The sequence below is a fragment of the Lynx canadensis genome, chromosome C1, assembly GCF_007474595.2.
Source record: "Lynx canadensis isolate LIC74 chromosome C1, mLynCan4.pri.v2, whole genome shotgun sequence".
NCBI classification, from domain to species: domain Eukaryota; kingdom Metazoa; phylum Chordata; class Mammalia; order Carnivora; family Felidae; genus Lynx; species Lynx canadensis.
In genome coordinates, this window is record NC_044310.1 from 27,677,211 (window position 1) to 27,693,654 (window position 16,444).

At 50.2% G+C, this 16,444-nt stretch overlaps 2 protein-coding genes across 7 annotated transcripts in view; both read right to left on the reverse strand.

Moving 5' to 3' along the window:
• Positions 1-667: 667 nt before the first annotated feature.
• On the reverse strand, positions 668-12,614 carry LSM10 (LSM10, U7 small nuclear RNA associated). Of its 4 annotated transcripts, none has more exons than XM_030326341.1 (2): positions 12,526-12,614; positions 668-1,467 (listed from the first exon to the last, which is right to left on the reverse strand). In XM_030326341.1, exon 2 carries the CDS (start codon positions 1,442-1,444, stop codon positions 1,073-1,075), a length of 372 nt encoding a protein of 123 aa, XP_030182201.1. In that variant the 5' UTR covers positions 1,445-1,467; positions 12,526-12,614; the 3' UTR covers positions 668-1,072. The 4 variants fall into 4 exon arrangements, with proteins under 4 accessions (XP_030182201.1, XP_030182199.1, XP_030182202.1 ...); XM_030326339.1 differs by lacking the exon at positions 12,526-12,614 and adding an exon at positions 2,939-3,221; XM_030326342.1 differs by lacking the exon at positions 12,526-12,614 and adding an exon at positions 3,069-3,155.
• The window catches only part of OSCP1 (organic solute carrier partner 1), a 29,948-nt gene continuing 23,472 nt past the window's right edge, over positions 9,969-16,444 (reverse strand). For 2 of the 3 annotated variants that reach the window (XM_030326337.1, XM_030326338.1), the window contains 4 exons: positions 15,839-15,908; positions 14,324-14,463; positions 13,019-13,082; positions 12,403-12,752 (listed from right to left, as the gene is read on the reverse strand). In XM_030326337.1, the coding sequence (XP_030182197.1) occupies positions 12,636-12,752; positions 13,019-13,082; positions 14,324-14,463; positions 15,839-15,908 (391 nt within the window). In that variant the 3' untranslated portion in view covers positions 12,403-12,635. Of the gene's footprint in view, positions 10,163-12,402; positions 12,753-13,018; positions 13,083-14,323; positions 14,464-15,838; positions 15,909-16,444 lie in introns of those variants that run through there. The other variant, XR_003971001.1, reaches the window with a different exon arrangement.

Consider the following 16,444-nt stretch of genomic DNA (forward strand, 5'->3'; position numbering starts at 1 on the left):
AGGCCAAAGGTCCTGCCTTACTCAGGACTCTAGCGCAGCAGGTTCTCAGGCTGGATTTCATCTCGTGGTTCTGGACCACCTCCTCCACTAGATTGTAAGCCCCTCTTTGGAAGGGACCAAATCTTATTCGACAATGTGTGCTCAGCAGAGGGCCTGGCACACGGCAGCTGCTCTGTGGAGATGTGATGAGGACACAGCCGCTTTTATTGAGATGGTCGTTTGCCTGTGGTCATGCTGGTATGGCCGCGAGGCAGCTACAACAAAGACTTGGGTTCTACCCCTGAGCACCCCTTCTTCCCTGAGGACCCCAAAACTCTCAGAACTGGAGCCTGATCTCTTGCTGTTGGCTGAGCTGCCACACTTGAGGGGAGGGCCCAGGATTCCCTCAACCTCTCTACCTCAGGAAAGAGCAATGAGACGAACAACCTCCTCAACAGAGAATCTGCACCGAAAAAGCCACCTTCCATGTGGCCAGACTGAAGCACTTGCCTACAATTCTCAAAACCTGCTGCTTATTAGTATCACCTCAGAAGCTACACCCCATACCAATGAAATCTGAACTGATGGTGGGACAGGTGATTGCAATCTGTTGCAAGTGTGAGCGCCACTGCCCTACTAGGCAGGACAAGACGGAGCCCAGCACACGTCACAGGAAGCACGCGGCATGGACTTGTTTGCATCCAAGTTTTATGAGAAAGAAAAACAACTGTGGGAAACCGGAACACTGAGGGGTGGCCCAGGCTAAGTACACTTGGTAACTCTCACTGGGAGAGGGTTGGAAACTACTTGGCAGATTCCCTAAATCAGTAAATCAGATTCTGATGCAAATCATCACAAGGTGATCAATGTCCCCTGCCTCAAGGCCACAGGCAGAGAGACAGGATCCCAGGGGGGGCCTAGGAGATGGGACCCTGCGAAAGGCAGCTGTGACAGGGGTGTCTCTCAGAGACACCCGTTTCTGGGCTGGCCCCGCGCGCCCTCTGGGCTCTGGGCAGGGAGGCGGCGCAGGCGGTTGGCTCGGCAGAACCCCGGGGGAACTTGAGTGGGGACGGGGGCTTGCTGTCGAGCCGGCTCATTTATACTTCTTGGAGGGAAATTCCCGCCGGCCTTGGCCCTTGCCGCCAAAGTTGCGCACCCGGTGGATGGCCTGCAGCTGTTGCTCAATGGTCGCCGTGATGTTCACATCATCCGGGATGTGGACGTAACGGACGTTACGGCCTGTCACGAAGAGGTCATCCAGCTCGACCTGATGCCCCCAGCGGTCCGTGTAGGTGACATTGACCAGGCGGATGTTCATGAAAGCGTCCACGTTGTCTATGCGTCCGCGGGCCACGCTCTCGTCGCGCAGGTCCACCGTGGTCACCTGGCCCTGGAGGCCCTGCAGCAGGATAATCAGGCTGTTCTCAGAGATGGTCCGCTCCTTCACCGAGTGGCTCACGGCCATTCTTCCACACCGAGGGCTGTTGGCTGCGGGAGGAGGAGCACACAGACGGGAGCTGTAGCAGGCGAGCGGGCCCAGTCGCCAACTCCCCTCCAACAGGTCCTACGCGTAATTCCCAGCGCAGACTTCTGCAAGTCTGCCTACCTCCCCGGTTTCTGTGTCTGTGGAACACCCTTCGATGCCAGGTGCCTTACACATCTCACAGAAGCCTCACGCTACCCGGCGAGGCCAAGAATTACTCCTACTCACTTCATAAGTAGGGAAAATATGGCCAAGAGACGTTAAGTGACTTGCCTAAGGTCACACGGTTGATAAGCGGAGGTGCTGGGATTCAAATCTACGACTGCCTGACTCCAAACCCCACACCAGTACTCCCCAAACCTCGCCGCATGTTAGAGTCACCTGGTGAGTTTTTACCTGCTGCCACACCCCAGAGGTTCTGATTCATTTGGTCAGGGGTGGGGTCCAGGTATCCTCTTTTTCAAAGCTCCCCAACTAATTCTCACGTGCATCCAAGTTTGAGAACTGCTGCTCTAAATGTCGTTTACACCCTTGCTACTCAAAATACGGTCTGTGGACCGGAACTCTCAGCATCACTCAGGCACGTGTTAGGGATATGCAGAATCTCTGGTCTGTCCCCAGACCTGCAGAAAGAATCTGCACTTTATCATAACCCCTGCATGAATCACCAGAAGTTCTCAAATGTGAGTATCAGAATCACCTGAGGACATGTTAAAATGCAGAAAGCTGGACTCCCCCCCCCCCCCCAACTTGCAAACTTAGTAGGTCTGAGGTGGAGCCCAAGAATGTTCATTTTTAACATGTTCTTAGTTAACAGTGACTTGCTGGTCTGGGGCCTGTGCTCCCTGAATGACTGGTCTACACCATGCAGCCACCATTTAAGTAAATTGAAAAAGAACAATACCAAAAACATGGCAGCATATAAAACACATAGGTTTTGAAGGCAGAGAAAAATAGATTGAAATCCTCACTGCACCTACAAACTCTGTAAACCAAGGGCAGTTACTTCATGTCTCTGAACCTGTTTCCACATCTATGAAACCACAGGCTAAATGAGGCTAACAGAATCTCACTGAACGTACTTTGCTTTCAACACGCCCTGATGTTGTATCAACGTGACTGTCTCGTCTATCCCCTCTTTTCAGACCCTGAGTGGGAGGTGGTGGGGACTTCCTCCTTACGACCTCACTCAAACCCGAGCCGGGCTGTGCAGGACAGCATCAAGCGTGGCAAGCCAGACCACACCACCGATGGGGGGATTGGGCCGGGGGTGTGTGTGTAACGACCCCCCACGCAGGCTTCACCAGAATGCGCCCAAGCGAGGGTTAGGGCTGCCCGGTGACTGCAAAGAGGCAGTCCTGGGCTTTAGGATGGGCTCTGCCACTTCCCAGGAGGGCGACCTCGAGCAAGCCGCTTGGCTTCGTCGAGCCTGTTGGCCCATCGGGAAAATGGGGACGGCGAAGAACCTCTACTCACGGAGCAGTGGGGGTGGGCGTGGGGAGATGGAATCTACTCCGCAAATCGGGAAGGAAGCGCTTCCCCCGCTCCCCGCCGCTCTCCGGGGTTCCGGGCGCCCCCGCGCTCCGCCCCGGGGTCCGGGACCCACCGCGCCGGATTCCTTCCGCTTCCCGGTCGGCTTAGTTGCCGAAGCTAGCGAGCGCCTGGCGGGGCCGCCTCCCTCCCGCGGCGGGACTAGGAAGCCATGGCAACAGCCTGGCCGCTCGGTCCTCCCGGAGCATAGAGAGCGCGGCCTGCGCCGGCCCGCGCCACTGCGGCGGCGCTCGGAACTACAATCCCCAGACTGCCTCGCGGGCGGCGTGCTCGCGCACGGGCGACTGTGGGCCTGCGTCTTGGGAGTCTCTCCTCCCCGGGAGTCATTCATTCTTTCAACAAATGTTCATTGAGGCTTCCTCCCAGGCTCTGGACACAACAGCGGTGACCGAGGAGACAAGCCCCCTGATCTGGAAACCCTTAAAACTACTTGAGGGTGGGCGTCCATAACAAAACAAGAAAATTATAAGAGTCCTTCAGTCCTGGGTGGCTTCTTATCGGAAGGTCAGGGGTGTCCTGAGAAGGTGACGTTTGAGCTGAGATCAATGACAAGAAGCCAACCTTGTGAAAACTAGGAGAGGAGCACTTCAATTAGAGGGAGCAGTTTGTGCAAAGGACCTGGGGGAAATGGCGCTCGCCAATTTGGAAAAACGGAAAAGCCAGTAAGACAGGAGAGTAGTATGCCAAGAGGTGGGAGACGAAGGCAAGAGCTTCAGCATTTAAGGCTTTGTAAGCCAAGGTAAGGGGTTGGATTTCCCGGTTAGGAGTGCAGGCTCTGGCCGCAGTGCCTGGCTTCAAATCTGCTCCCTGCTGACTTTTCACAAGTTAATTATCCTTTTTGTGCCTCAGTTTCTACAAGTGCAGTTGATGGGGTATCAAAGTGGGGGTGACATGATCTGATTTACATTTTTCAGAGGTCATTTGGTAAAAGCTTTAATTTCCCCATTAGAAAAAAAAAAAAAAAAAAAGGATGTCAATCTCGGAGAATTGACCTTCATTGATACATGAAAGCACTTGGCTCCCTAAGGTGTAGGCTTGTTTCAGTCCTTCACTCTCATTCATTGATTTCCAGCTCCCCCACAAGCCTTCCCCTTCTCCCAAGGATCACAGTTGGTCTCTCTTGTCCTAAAAATAGAAACTGCCTTCCTCCTCCATGCAAGCTGCTCTTGGTTCTCCTAATCTTCCACACAAGGAACTTCTCAGGAGGCCCCTACACCCGTGGTTCTCTAAGTGTAATCTTTTGTCCAATTTCCTATCTTGGTGAGGCTGGATTTCCTGCATGCACTTCAAGCAAAACAACGTATTGCAAGGGACTGAACGCAGAAACACATATGAAAATCTAACTGACTTCTGTTATGACAGGCATTAAAGAGATTTGCAAGAACACAGCACAATGTGACTCTTCCCATCAATTTTTTTCTTTTTGAAAATACAGTTGAAAATTATTTTTAATTAATGAATTTATTTTTGAGAGAAAGAGAGGGAGAGAGAGAGAGAGGGAGAGAGAGAGAGGGAGAGAGAGAGAATCTCAAGCAGGCTCTGTGCTTTCAGCACAGAGCCGGACGTGGGGTTTGATCTCATGAACCGTGAGAACATGACCTAAGTTGAAATCAAGAGTCTGACACTTAAAGGGCTGAGCCACCCAGCGCGCCCCCCCCCCCGCAAAATAGTCATTTTTATACAAAAATATGTTAATGGGTCTATTATTGTTCTTTTACAATGAATTAATATTATAATTTTATTTCACACTTCGAAAAAGTTTGAGAATCGCTACTCTGTCTTAGGGCTGTCATCCTCTCACTCAACTCTGTGATCTGGCTTACTTCCAAGACTCCACTGACTTCTCTGGCAGGGGTTACTGATGGTTTATAAGGAGAACCTTTCTCTCCTTAGTCCTTACTTTCATGATCCTTCTTAGTGCTTGACTATATTGTCCATTCTCTTCCTTGGTATTCCGCCCCTCCTCCCCCACGGGGGGCATTGTATCATTTGGTTTTATGGATCTCTGGTTGTTTATTCTCCCATCTCTCTCCCTCTCTTTTTAAGCCCCATTTCATTCTCCTGCTTCCTAACACGTGTGCTTTCTCTTGGGCTGTATTCCCAGCCCCACCCTCGACGTGGTCACATCTATCCATGTTGTCTACTACTATGTGCTGAGTTTCTTGTCTAGATCACGGGCACAGTCCACTCTATGAAACTCCATTTTCCAGCTGTCTGTTGCTCATGCCCCCATGTCTTAGTGGTACTTGAAACTCAGCATGTCTACAAGATAAATTTGTCAAGTTCTTCCCAAATCAGTTGTTGCCCTGAATTTTTCTATTTCTGTGGTTGCTACCACCAGTTTTCAGCCATTCAACCACCTCGCATAAATATGATAACTTGGATCATTTTTTTTATTCCTTACACCTGTCAGTCACTGATCCCTGCAAATTCTTGGAAGTGCGTCTCCCACCCCTCACTTGTATTTTTATTCTGACTGCCGCCATCCTAGTTGAGACCCACTTTCTCTCACTTGATTCATTATGAAAACCATCTTACTGGCCTGTGTGTCTCATGATCTTTGCCAACAGATTCAAAGCACAGTTATGATATTACTTACCTGCTAAGAAAACTTTTGATTAATTAACAGAATAAAGGTTCCAGTGCTGACATTGATTTGATTTCACCTCACCTTCCAGCTGGATCTCTTTTCAGGTTCTCTACTCAAACCCTCCAACCAGTGTTTCCTAAAGTGTGGTATGGGGACAACTTGCCTTAATGGAATGCTTTGTTTCACAGAATCAGAAGTGGAGCTCGGGAATCTGCACATCCAACAATGCACACTACAATTTGAGGCCCATTGTCTTCCTTTCTAGTTAGACCTAGCCGCTCAGCAACTCAGACAAGCCCTGAACTCTTGCCTCTTCCTTTGCTATCCTGCTCCATCTGCCTGGGATCCTCTCTTGTCTTTGGATGTTAAATCCAATCCCTACTTCAAAGTCTGGTTCAAGTGCTGTATCTTTCTGAAGTCTTCACCGATAACCCTGTTTGGGAGCGATGTCTCACTCCTAACCCCTATAGCATATTGCTTGCTGTATGTTTGCTTGTTGTATGCAGACTTGCATACTTATTTATGTAAATCTTAAAAACAATTTTTTTTTAACGTTTATTTTGGCCGGGGTGGGGGGGGGGGTTGGTGGTGGAGAGAATCCGAAGCAGGTTCCAGGCTCTGGGCTGTCAGCACGGAGTCCAATGCGGGGCTTGCACTCACAAACCACAAGATCATGACCTGAGCCGAAGTCAGACACCCAACCGACTGAGCCACCCAGGCACCCTTATTTATGTAAATCTTACTTTCTCCCCTACTGGTCTCCTGGGTGTTGAGACAGGGAGAAAGCCTGAGGAGGCCCAAATGCTTCACATTACAAACCAGAGTTACATGAGGAACACCAGCTTTATGAATGTGGTGAGAAGGTGATAGGGATCTGGATGAAGATGGCAGCAGTTGGAATGGAAAGAAGTGCTGAATGTTAATTTTTTTTTTCAACGTTTATTTATTTTTGGGACAGAGAGAGACAGAGCATGAACGGGGGAGGGGCAGAGAGAGAGGGAGACACAGAATCGGAAACAGGCTCCAGGCTCTGAGCCATCAGCCCAGAGCCCGACGCGGGGCTCGAACTCACGGACCGCGAGATCGTGACCTGGCTGAAGTCGGACGCTTAACCGACTGCGCCACCCAGGCGCCCCGAAGTGCTGAATGTTAAAGACTGAATGGAATAAGAAGACTCCCTGGAGGCTGATTAGATCTGGAGTATGGGTGGGAGGAGGAGAAATCGATGACTAAAAAAAATTTTTTAAGTCTATTTTTTTTTTAGTACTCTCTATGCCCATTGTGGGGCTTGACCTCACGACCCTGAGATCAAGAGTCCTATGCTCTTCTGACCGAGCCAGACAGGCACCCCTCAATGATTTATATTTTAACTCTGGTTATCTAGAGAGATGGTGGAATGACCCTGTGGGGGAGATCCCATTTTTTGGCTACTCAGCCACTAAACTCCTTTCCCCACAGTTGGGGAAATCAGGCATGCTATGCATTTTGAGTGGGGTTTGGCTTCCCACTCCAGATGACTTCAGGGCCAGATACTGTCTCTCATCCTTGTTGGCTATGGCATGGGCTGATGACCTAAACTCAGGCGTTACCAGGTTCTAAATCTGGAGCAAGTGACATAAACCAGCATGGACTTTTTACGCATCGTCCAGTCCTCATTCTTGGGGTTGCTGCTGGTGCCAGCGTCCTTTCCTCTGCTGCCTGCTTACCCTTGTTTCCTGGCCATTTTCTCCTGGTTCTTCAGTCTTCCTGACAACTGTGAGTTCCCAGAGCCCTGTAAGTCGATTCCTTCTCTACTTAAGTAGCCAGAATTGGTTTCAATGTTTTGCAACCCAAAACCTAGACTAGTGCTGGGCCCACTTGAATTGAGTTCATTTCAGGAGCCTTGAATTCCCATGTTCCCTTTAGATGAGCTGTTAATGGCTCAGTTTCCAATTGTTGGAGAATCACAGAATCCCAAGAGGGCAGTTCCCAGGTCACCTGCTCCAGCTCAGCACCCAGTGCCCTAAAACCCCTCTACGGTGCTCAGAAGATGCACTGGTGACTAGCGGCTCACTTTGCTGCCAGGCATTGGACTCTGCGGTCGGATGTTCTTGGTAACTTCTTGCTTCTAGTCCTTTTCTATGGAAAACTGTCCTATTCTGTATTATATCTAATTTTAGAAGTTTCTCTATGCCTTTTGAAAGTGAAGTAAATGTGGGGCACCTGAGTGGCTCGGTCGGTTGTGTGTCTGGCTTCGGCTCAGGTCACGATCTCACAGTCCATGAGTTCGAGCCCCACGTCGGGCTCTGTGCTGACAGCTCAGAGCCTGGAGCCTGTTTCGGATTCTGGGTCTCCCTCTCTCTCTGCCCCCTCCCGCTCGCACTCTGTCTCTCTCTCTCTCAAAAATAGATAAACATTGAAAAATATATTAAAAAAAAAAAAGAAAGTGAAGTAAATGTACTAAATAAGCGAAGATGTCAGTGTTGGACACCGAGTTGTGAGGCGATGTGGAAGATCTCAGGGAAAGTGAACCTGCAGCCGAGGCGAGGACAGGGGTCACGGAGATCTGTGAGTCAATAGTAAGAGTTGAGAGTAACGGCCTCTCCTCTCGGAAAGAAAAGGAGGCAAACGCTTGGCAGAAGAATGAAGGTTGGGTGCTGCGGGGGCGGTCTAGGGGGCAGGGGAGGGGGAGGCGAGGGGAGAGTGAGGGGCGGGGAGAGAGGCTAAGGGTGAAATTGGGGTCATCTGGCAATTGACCTGGCCATTCCGACAGCCTTTGAAAAATGCCCACAGCAACAGCATCTGTATCATGCTGGGCAGTCCTCCGTCAGGAGCCACCGAGGGAGAGAAGGGAAGTGTGGGCACAAAGTAGGATGTGAGCCACCGGGGCCAAAGGGGGAGAGAATTTTGGGAAGCAAATGGAGCTTAGCAGGGCCGAGAGCCTTCCAAAGGCCAAGGGGAATGGGGAGGAGAGAAGGCCATCGCACCTGGCAGAGCGGGCAGAGCCTGGAGGAGGGGAGAAGGGGTCTGTGTGGGGACCGGTGCATGTAGGAAGGAGGGGAGGGGAGCCGGCCAGGAAGCCTGGAGTGCGGACAGACGGTCGGTCGGTCGAGTGAGCAGAGAGGAACTAGGACAGCCTGGGGAAGCAGAGCCCCAGGGTGTGGGTGGGAGCAGTTGGGCTGGGGGTGCGTCCTCAGCAGCCGTTCAGACCCATGTCTGAGGTGCAGAAAGGAGGCTGGGTGTGACTGAGGGGAAGAAGGGCACAGATAGAAGACGCGCACTGAGGTGGGGAGGAGAGATGAGGGAAGGCACAGGAAGCAGCTGTCACAGAAGCCGAGAGGTCTTTAGGACACCCAGAAAACCCGTGTCGAAGGTCCTTGGCTGCTACCGTGACTTCTTGAAAACCCGAAAAAAACAATAGCCCCAGTGTTTCAAAAGGAAGTTAGAGAGTTTAGTAAAGACAAAGGAGGGCGGAGTGATCTGAGGCAAATGTGCATGTCCAGGATTTAGGAGCCCAGGGTCTGCTCCTGGCTCATCTGGGCCCACGCCAGCTGTGTGGCTTCACCAGGCCTAATGCAATTAGGATTTTGTGTGGTTTGGGGAACTAACAGAGAAGGTAATGTTATTTTTGTCAGCAGAAGCACCACAGGCCAGAAACAAAAAGAGAGAGAGAGAGAGAGAGAGAGAGTGTGTGTGTGTGTGTGTGTGTGTGTGTGTGTGGTGGGGGGAGTGTTACATTACTCAATAATCCAGAGTATCAAACAATCCATGGGCCATTGGAATGCATTTTGAAATTCTCATTTGAAAGGGGTGAGTTATGATCTGAGAATTTACTTCACACGAATCACAAAGCTATGTGGGGAAGATCCAACTGTGACCGGGTTTCCTCAATCCAATCCCTGGTAAACACTCCCTTTGACCCCCTCTACAGTCAGCTGTCCAGGAATTTGGCAGCTGAAGAGGAGTTACCCAGGACCTAAAACAAAGAGAGTAAGGGATACGTAAAGGTTGTATTAGTTTTCAGATTTTAATTTGGGTCTTTATAATGGAATACTCCTTGGCAACGAGAAAGAATGAAATCAGGCCATTTGCAGCAACGTGGATGGAACTGGAGGGTATTATGCTAAGTGAAATAAGTCAGGCAGAGAAAGACAGGTACCATGTTTTCACTCATATGTGGATCCTGAGAAACTCAACAGAAGACCATGGGGGAGGGGAAGGGGAAAAAAAGAGTTATAGAGAGGGAGGGAGGCAAACCATAAGAGACTCTTAAATACTGAGAACAAACTGAGGATTGATGGGGGGTGGGGGGAGAGGGGTAAGTGGGTGATGGGCATTGAGGAGGGCACCTGTTGGGATGAGCACCGGGTGTTGTATGGAAACCAATTTGGCAAAAAATTATATTTAATAAAAAAACAATTTGGGTCTTTATGATTAGGCACTATGGTAAATAGGTGTATTTTCTAAAATTTGCATTTCTCTTCCTGTGGTTTCACATGGCTTAAGTTGGCTTCTCTCCTGGATGTAAACTGGCCACAAACCAGGTGCAAGTGGACGCAGGAACGTGCCCTTGTTTAGACCTGGGGATCTCCAGGATCTGGTTCCCATGCTGGGGTTGGAAAAAGTGAGTTTGCCTTTAAGAATTGTTAGATACTCACATGGACCATGTGAGGTGACTTTCCTCTTAGAACTGAGAGCTAAATGCTCTTTCCCACCCCTTTTTACCCCCTTCACTGTTAACTTTTTACGTCTTTCTTCTGGGAGCCATTAAAGACCTTTTGTTCAGAAGACGTTTCTAGAACTTTGCCTTACTAATCTGTAGGGCATTCCGACACTATGTGAACAAGAGTGGAACAGGCTGAAGCTGAGCTGGGAGGAGGTCGGTCACAGAAGGAGCTGGAAGAGTAGATCTACCCCCAAAGCATCGAGTGGGGGGGGGGTGGCATACGTATAGATTCCAGTTTTCAGCTCCCACCTGGGGCGGGGGCAAGGAATCTGTAAACTCAACGCCAGCTTGAAGCCAGTGAACCAGTTCTTTCTCTTTCTTCCAGATGAGGGAACTGAGGCTCAGGGAGAGTGAGTGCCCCAGAGGCCATGGTGAGTTTGAGGCAGGGATGGGGCCACAGCCCAGTGTCCTGACTCTGACCGTGGGACGCCTTCCCCTGACGCACACTGAATACTGTGTTAGGATACCCTCGGACACGGGGCCTGGTTTTAAATGAACACTGATGAAGTGCTAGTGCTTAGTCCACATTCTTGCCGGATCAACCCCCGTCTTCTGTTTTCTTTGCCTCCTCCTGCCTCCCCTGCTTTCTCTGCATGTCCTCAACCACCACGCAAGTGAACTTGTTTTTCTCAATAGCTGTGCGAGTCTAGAGACATGAAACGCAAAGGTTGCCTCATCACAAGGCTGCCCTACCAGAGATCTGTATCTTGTTTATTTATTGAGGAAGCAGACACGTTTGAAATCATCCGCATGGCTCTGGGATAGGTGAAGGGAGGTGGCTGCTTCTCAGCAGCTGGTGGCCCACCTCCAAGGCTCCAGGACAGGCCCGGAGCAGGCCGTGGAGTTTCGGTTTGTGGCAGTGTGGTGGGAGCCTGGCCCAGAACAGGAAAGAGCCTTCCCCTTCATCTGTCCCCCCTTCAGGCCGCCCCAACTGGTAGCCAGAGTGCTTAAAAGAGGCTAAAACAGAAGGCTCTTTGTAAGCTGTTAACAGGTGGCATGATATGCGTCTCCTCCCCAAGGGACCTTCTGGGGGGTTCTGTAGGTAAGGAAGTGTAACTTTCATTCGTAGGAAGCAACTTAAGTTCATTTAGTGATTTATCTTTCTGTACCCAAAAGCTATGCCTTCGGCAGGCTAAAGGCAGCTTCCCTGCCCCTCACATTCCAGAACTATGTCTGCCTCCACTCTTGCCACGGCAGGAGGGGCCCGAGTGGTCCCTGTGGCTGGCTCGATCTCAGGCAGTGATTGGCTCAGCTCCGTTTCTCTCTTGCCTTCTGCCATTCTGGGTATTTCTTCCCTGGGACTGAATGGACCTTGACCTCTGGATGCTGGCTGGCCCTGAGCCTGCCAGTTACTGGGTCCAGGATGAGCCTGTGGTGGTGGGCTAATGCTCCTTCTTTGAAGCAATTAGGGCTGCCCTGGCCTGAGATATTTTACATGGATCTCAATTAGACTTGGCTTCCCGCCAAGGGAAGTAACTCATCTGGTACATGAAAGGGAAAGTGCCACACCACGTGTACCTCCCACATATTCCACTCACTTAAGGCTCTGTCCGGCCACTGATGATGAAGCTGAGATGGGTGTCACAGCACATCGTGCCGGGGGTCTTTAGAAGGCAAGGACACTAAGCGGCAGAGGAAGACCCTGGGGGTGAAGAGTACATACCAAGCAAACTATTTCCTTGGCACACGCTTCCGTATGGGATACGCCCACACCGCATATGGATAGCGAGGTGTGCAGAGGAGGACAGATACCCACATGCTCTGCGCGGGGGCCCAGCTGCGTGTTCCCTGTAGTGGCCTTACTTACTCTGCCTCTGAGGTTACGGTTCCCGGGGTGCCAGGCAGAGGAGGGCTGTCTCAGCTGGGCCCCAACTGCCTTCCCCACCCATTTCAAAGTCGCTTACAAGGCAGAGTACATCCCAGGACGCCCTGAAGTTTTGTGACAATTCACAGGTGCCCGTGAGCCATAGGCATCCACAGGAAAGCCGCAGTGGAGAGCCGCAACAGGTGCGCCCCCTTCCTGGCTCTGGGGCTTGAACCTATGGCCCTATGGCTTTAGATGGTTGCCATAAAACCAGAAGAAAATGGAGAAGGTCCAATTTAAAATGCAGAATATATTTTGGTGAGAACGTGGGTATGTGTGTGCCTTCCAGACACTGTGCTCCTTGAGGGAGACTTGTGTAGTTCAGTTACAACACAAACAGGAACGGGAGGTACCTGCTCACTCCGAAGAAAACCAGCGACATCATGTTGCTCCCCAAGGCGTCTCTGGGGTCCTTATTGGGGAGCCCGCCCCACAGGGGGCCGAGGGTCCCGGGCCAGTACACCTACAGCCCATCCATCATGGCAAGTAGATCATCCCCCTTGCTGGCACTCTGCCTCGGCTGGTCCGTGACCTCCAGCTCCCCCATGATGCGAGCCAGCTCTTCATTCCTTTGCTGGTCCTGTTGGAGAAACACGAGGGGAAGGCAGTGAAAGGGACGTGTCAGCACGACTGCCTCTCTGTGCACCTGGTGTTTAATTTTCATCCCGCCACCGTGATGCAGGTCAGTTCCTCACCTGATTGCCAGGCTAGGGGCTCTAGATACATGCTGATTAGAGAGAAGGGAGGGCCAGTGAAGTTCAAGGGAAGGGAGGGCCAGTGAAGTTCAAGGTTATTAGGAGGTGAGGAGGGGACTAACGTTTGGCTTGTGCAATCGCCCGCACACACCTGAGTAGCTTGTATGTTGATAACTTCGTAGGACAGCTCTTCTGGCCTGGTTAGGGCTGCTTGTCTGCATGAGATAGTAGAGAAATGGGTCAAAGGTTAGGGTTTTCTCCCCGACAGCGTGGCACACCGGCGCTTGATAATTTAGAAGCCTATTTTTTCTGCCTCACCTTCTGCCGTTTCCCTCCAGCTTTCTGGCCGTCCTATCCCCAAGCAGTGTACCCTATGCTCCAGAAAGTCAAGTCCCTGTATGTCTCTGTGCCTTTGCATGTACTGAACTTGGCCAGAATGTTTTTCCCCTTCCTCTGCTTGGCAAACTCCAAGACCAAGCCCAGATGCCAACTCCCTTCATCTGCTGGTGCAAAGTCAATCACTACGTCCTCCATTAGAACATTTATGACTCGGCACCGAACTAACTTGTGTCTGCGTGCATTCTCCTCCTACCCTGCGGGCTACTGAGGACAGGCTCTAGGTCTTATGCTCTATCTTTGTGTCCCCAGCACTCACCAGAGTGACTCTCACACAGAAGTGCACGGAAGAAGTTAGTTCAACAGGAACAGAGGGCAACTCCCATCCCAAATACTTGGGTGCAAGGAGGATCACATGAGATAATGATGCACGCGTGCTCTACAAACTATGAAGCTTTGTATAAATCTGGGTGGATCACTCTCCCTACTGGTTTTGGAGGAGGCTGCCATATCCCAAAGACTCATGCTCTGACTTCCCTCTGGTTTCTTAACAGATTTTTCTTACTATGATTTTCTTGACTTCCGATACTTGTTCAGCTATGCTTTGCTGTGTAAGACATTAGAACTATTTCTTGAATGAATCCAGAAAATGCATGCTATTTAATACTGGTGGATTCTTCTTCTTTTTTTGAAAGTTTATTTACTTATTTTGAGAGAGAGAGAGAGAGAGAGAGAGAGCGAGAGCGCGTGTGTGTTTTCGCAGAGGAGAGGCAGAGAGAGAGGGAGAGACAGAATACTTTCTCTGTGCTGTCAGCACAGAGCTCCACGTCAGGCTCGATCTCATAAACCATGAGACCATGACCTGAGCTGAGATCTCCATCTCACGAACCGTGAGATCATGACCTGAGCCTAGATCAAGAGTCAGACGCTTAACTAACTGAGCCACCCAAGCGTCCCTGGTGGATTCTTCTTTAACTAGGTTATTGAATGTGCTGTTTTTTCCTCTGTGACCTTTACACCTATATTTTAAGTGTTACTGGTTACAATGGTCATTTTTTTTGGTTCTTATCACACTTAGGATTTTTATATATGCCTTGTAAGAAACAGGTTTAAAACGTACTCCTCCTCTTCATCAGTGGTGAAGAGATTCAACCGGAATCCTGGCTCAGGGCCACTGGGTTTCTTAATCTCCATCCCTCCCATCAGCCTGGCCAAGAAATTCAGCTCTTCTTTAGCAAGAGGGTTTGGAGCAATGTTTTCCTGCAGAAACAATTTCATGATTTTTAGTTACATGAAGGTGATCACATTTCCTGCTGAGACCCCAGAGACCCAGGGTGGTATTACAGAACAAGGCAAAACAATGACTCTTTACATTATCTGGGGAAGAAATGTGCCCAAACAAAGCATAGAAAAGAGGCTTAACCAAAACAGAAATAATCCACATGAGAAGAAGAAGGACCCTTAGCAAGGCAGCAAACCAGAGATTCTCACACTTTCAAGATGAGCGGAGGGCCCCCAGGATCCCCGTTCTCCTCAGACGACCTTCCTCCTTGTAGAGGAAGAACATTACCTCCTCTTTCGTCAGTCTAGTTCCCTTGAGTTTACAAGTAGCCTCAGCAAAAGCTCCAGGTCCAAGGGCACTGCTTCCATCGGAGCTACCACACTGCCCTCAGGTGGTGACTGTGGTGAACACACCCGGGATCCCTTCCCTCCTCTTGCTGTCTGGCCCCGCTCAACCCTCACCCCTCCTTCCAACCCCGGCTCCTCTAACCCAGCCGCCCCCTGCTCTGCCTCGTCCGCTACTCTGCCTTTCTTTTGTCGCTCTGCCACCAGCCCATTATCTCAAGTAGACTTCTCTCTCGCTTGAGATAAACCCCTCTGCCTCTTGCCTAAATGACAAGGTCCAAGTTGTTTAAGCCTCTTTGGGATCAGGCCCCAGTGTCCTGGTACGGGCGGCTCTCCGGCCACCTGCCTCAATTGCGTTATGACCCAGCCACGTGGGAGAGACGCTGCCTCCCCGCTCCCCCCAAACACCACTAGGCTCTCTTGTCCCTTGGTGCCTTTGCTTATACTGACACCTTGGTCTGTGGGCCCATTTCTCCTTCTAAGCCAGCTTTGTGTCCCTGGGTTCCCAGCCCACAGAAGTCGTTCAATGTTTGCACATAACTATTTCATGATTTGTCCTATAGCTCACTAGTAGCTAATGCTGTGAAAATTTATAAAGATGGCATTCAGAGAATCTAAAACCCCATTTTGAACGGGGCTACCACATCATTATGTCGGGTAGCACTGCAAAGGGACGGTTTAATGATCAGAACACACGAGCGCTAGACTCAGCAACCACAGACCTAGTGGCACGGGTACAATGCCGTTTCACGTGTCCTGGTGTGTGGTTCCAGCTTAATTATGGTGGTTGAGCCAAGGCTGAAATTACCTAATTAGTCAGATCACTGGAAGTCTTCATGAGAAACTACAATTAAAAACCTTTGTGCTTGCAAGGCTGAACTGAGAAGAGTGTAAACAATGAGGGAAACACTGGCTGGCTTTGAAGTCTAGAGTTTCCACCCTTCTCCCCATCCCGGTTTTTGTGTCTAGAAATAAGCTCTGAAGAGGAATAAGGAGGGCGGAAGCTCACCTGGGTCCGTGGAGCTAAGTTTTTTGATGCCCCAGACATATGGGTTTCCACCGGTCGGTTCATACTGTACCTGGTGTCAACAGAAAACTGTGAAAACACTTTCCAGCCCTTTTACACTGACTTGTTTCTAACTCAGAAATACAGCACGTTAACTTTTATCCTGAGACATTAAAAAGCATCCAGAAATGTGCCAGGATTACAGAATATAACTAAGTGGGTAGCAACCACGCAGATTTCATGGCTTCCCAAAGAAAAATACCTGTGAAGTTAGGTGGAAATGGCTCTTCTCGCAAAGTAATGTAGATTACTGAAAAAAACGTGAACAGTACGTGAAGGCCACGCCATTCTGGATCTCCATGGCAACAAGGGTTTTGGCTAGTGCTCTTCCATGGCTATTTAAAATTATTTATTTTTCAACCTGTTGAGTTACCTGATGTTTGGGCATCTTGGGGGCCCTTGGAAAATGTCAGGGCTCTGCATTCACTGTATCTGAGGGGAAATTATTTCACTTGTCAGCAGGGGTTTTCATAGGGGAAGTCAAGCAGGTTTTTAAAAATGAAGTGACCTCCCTCAGACTTGAATTCATTCGGGGAGGGAGAATGTGCT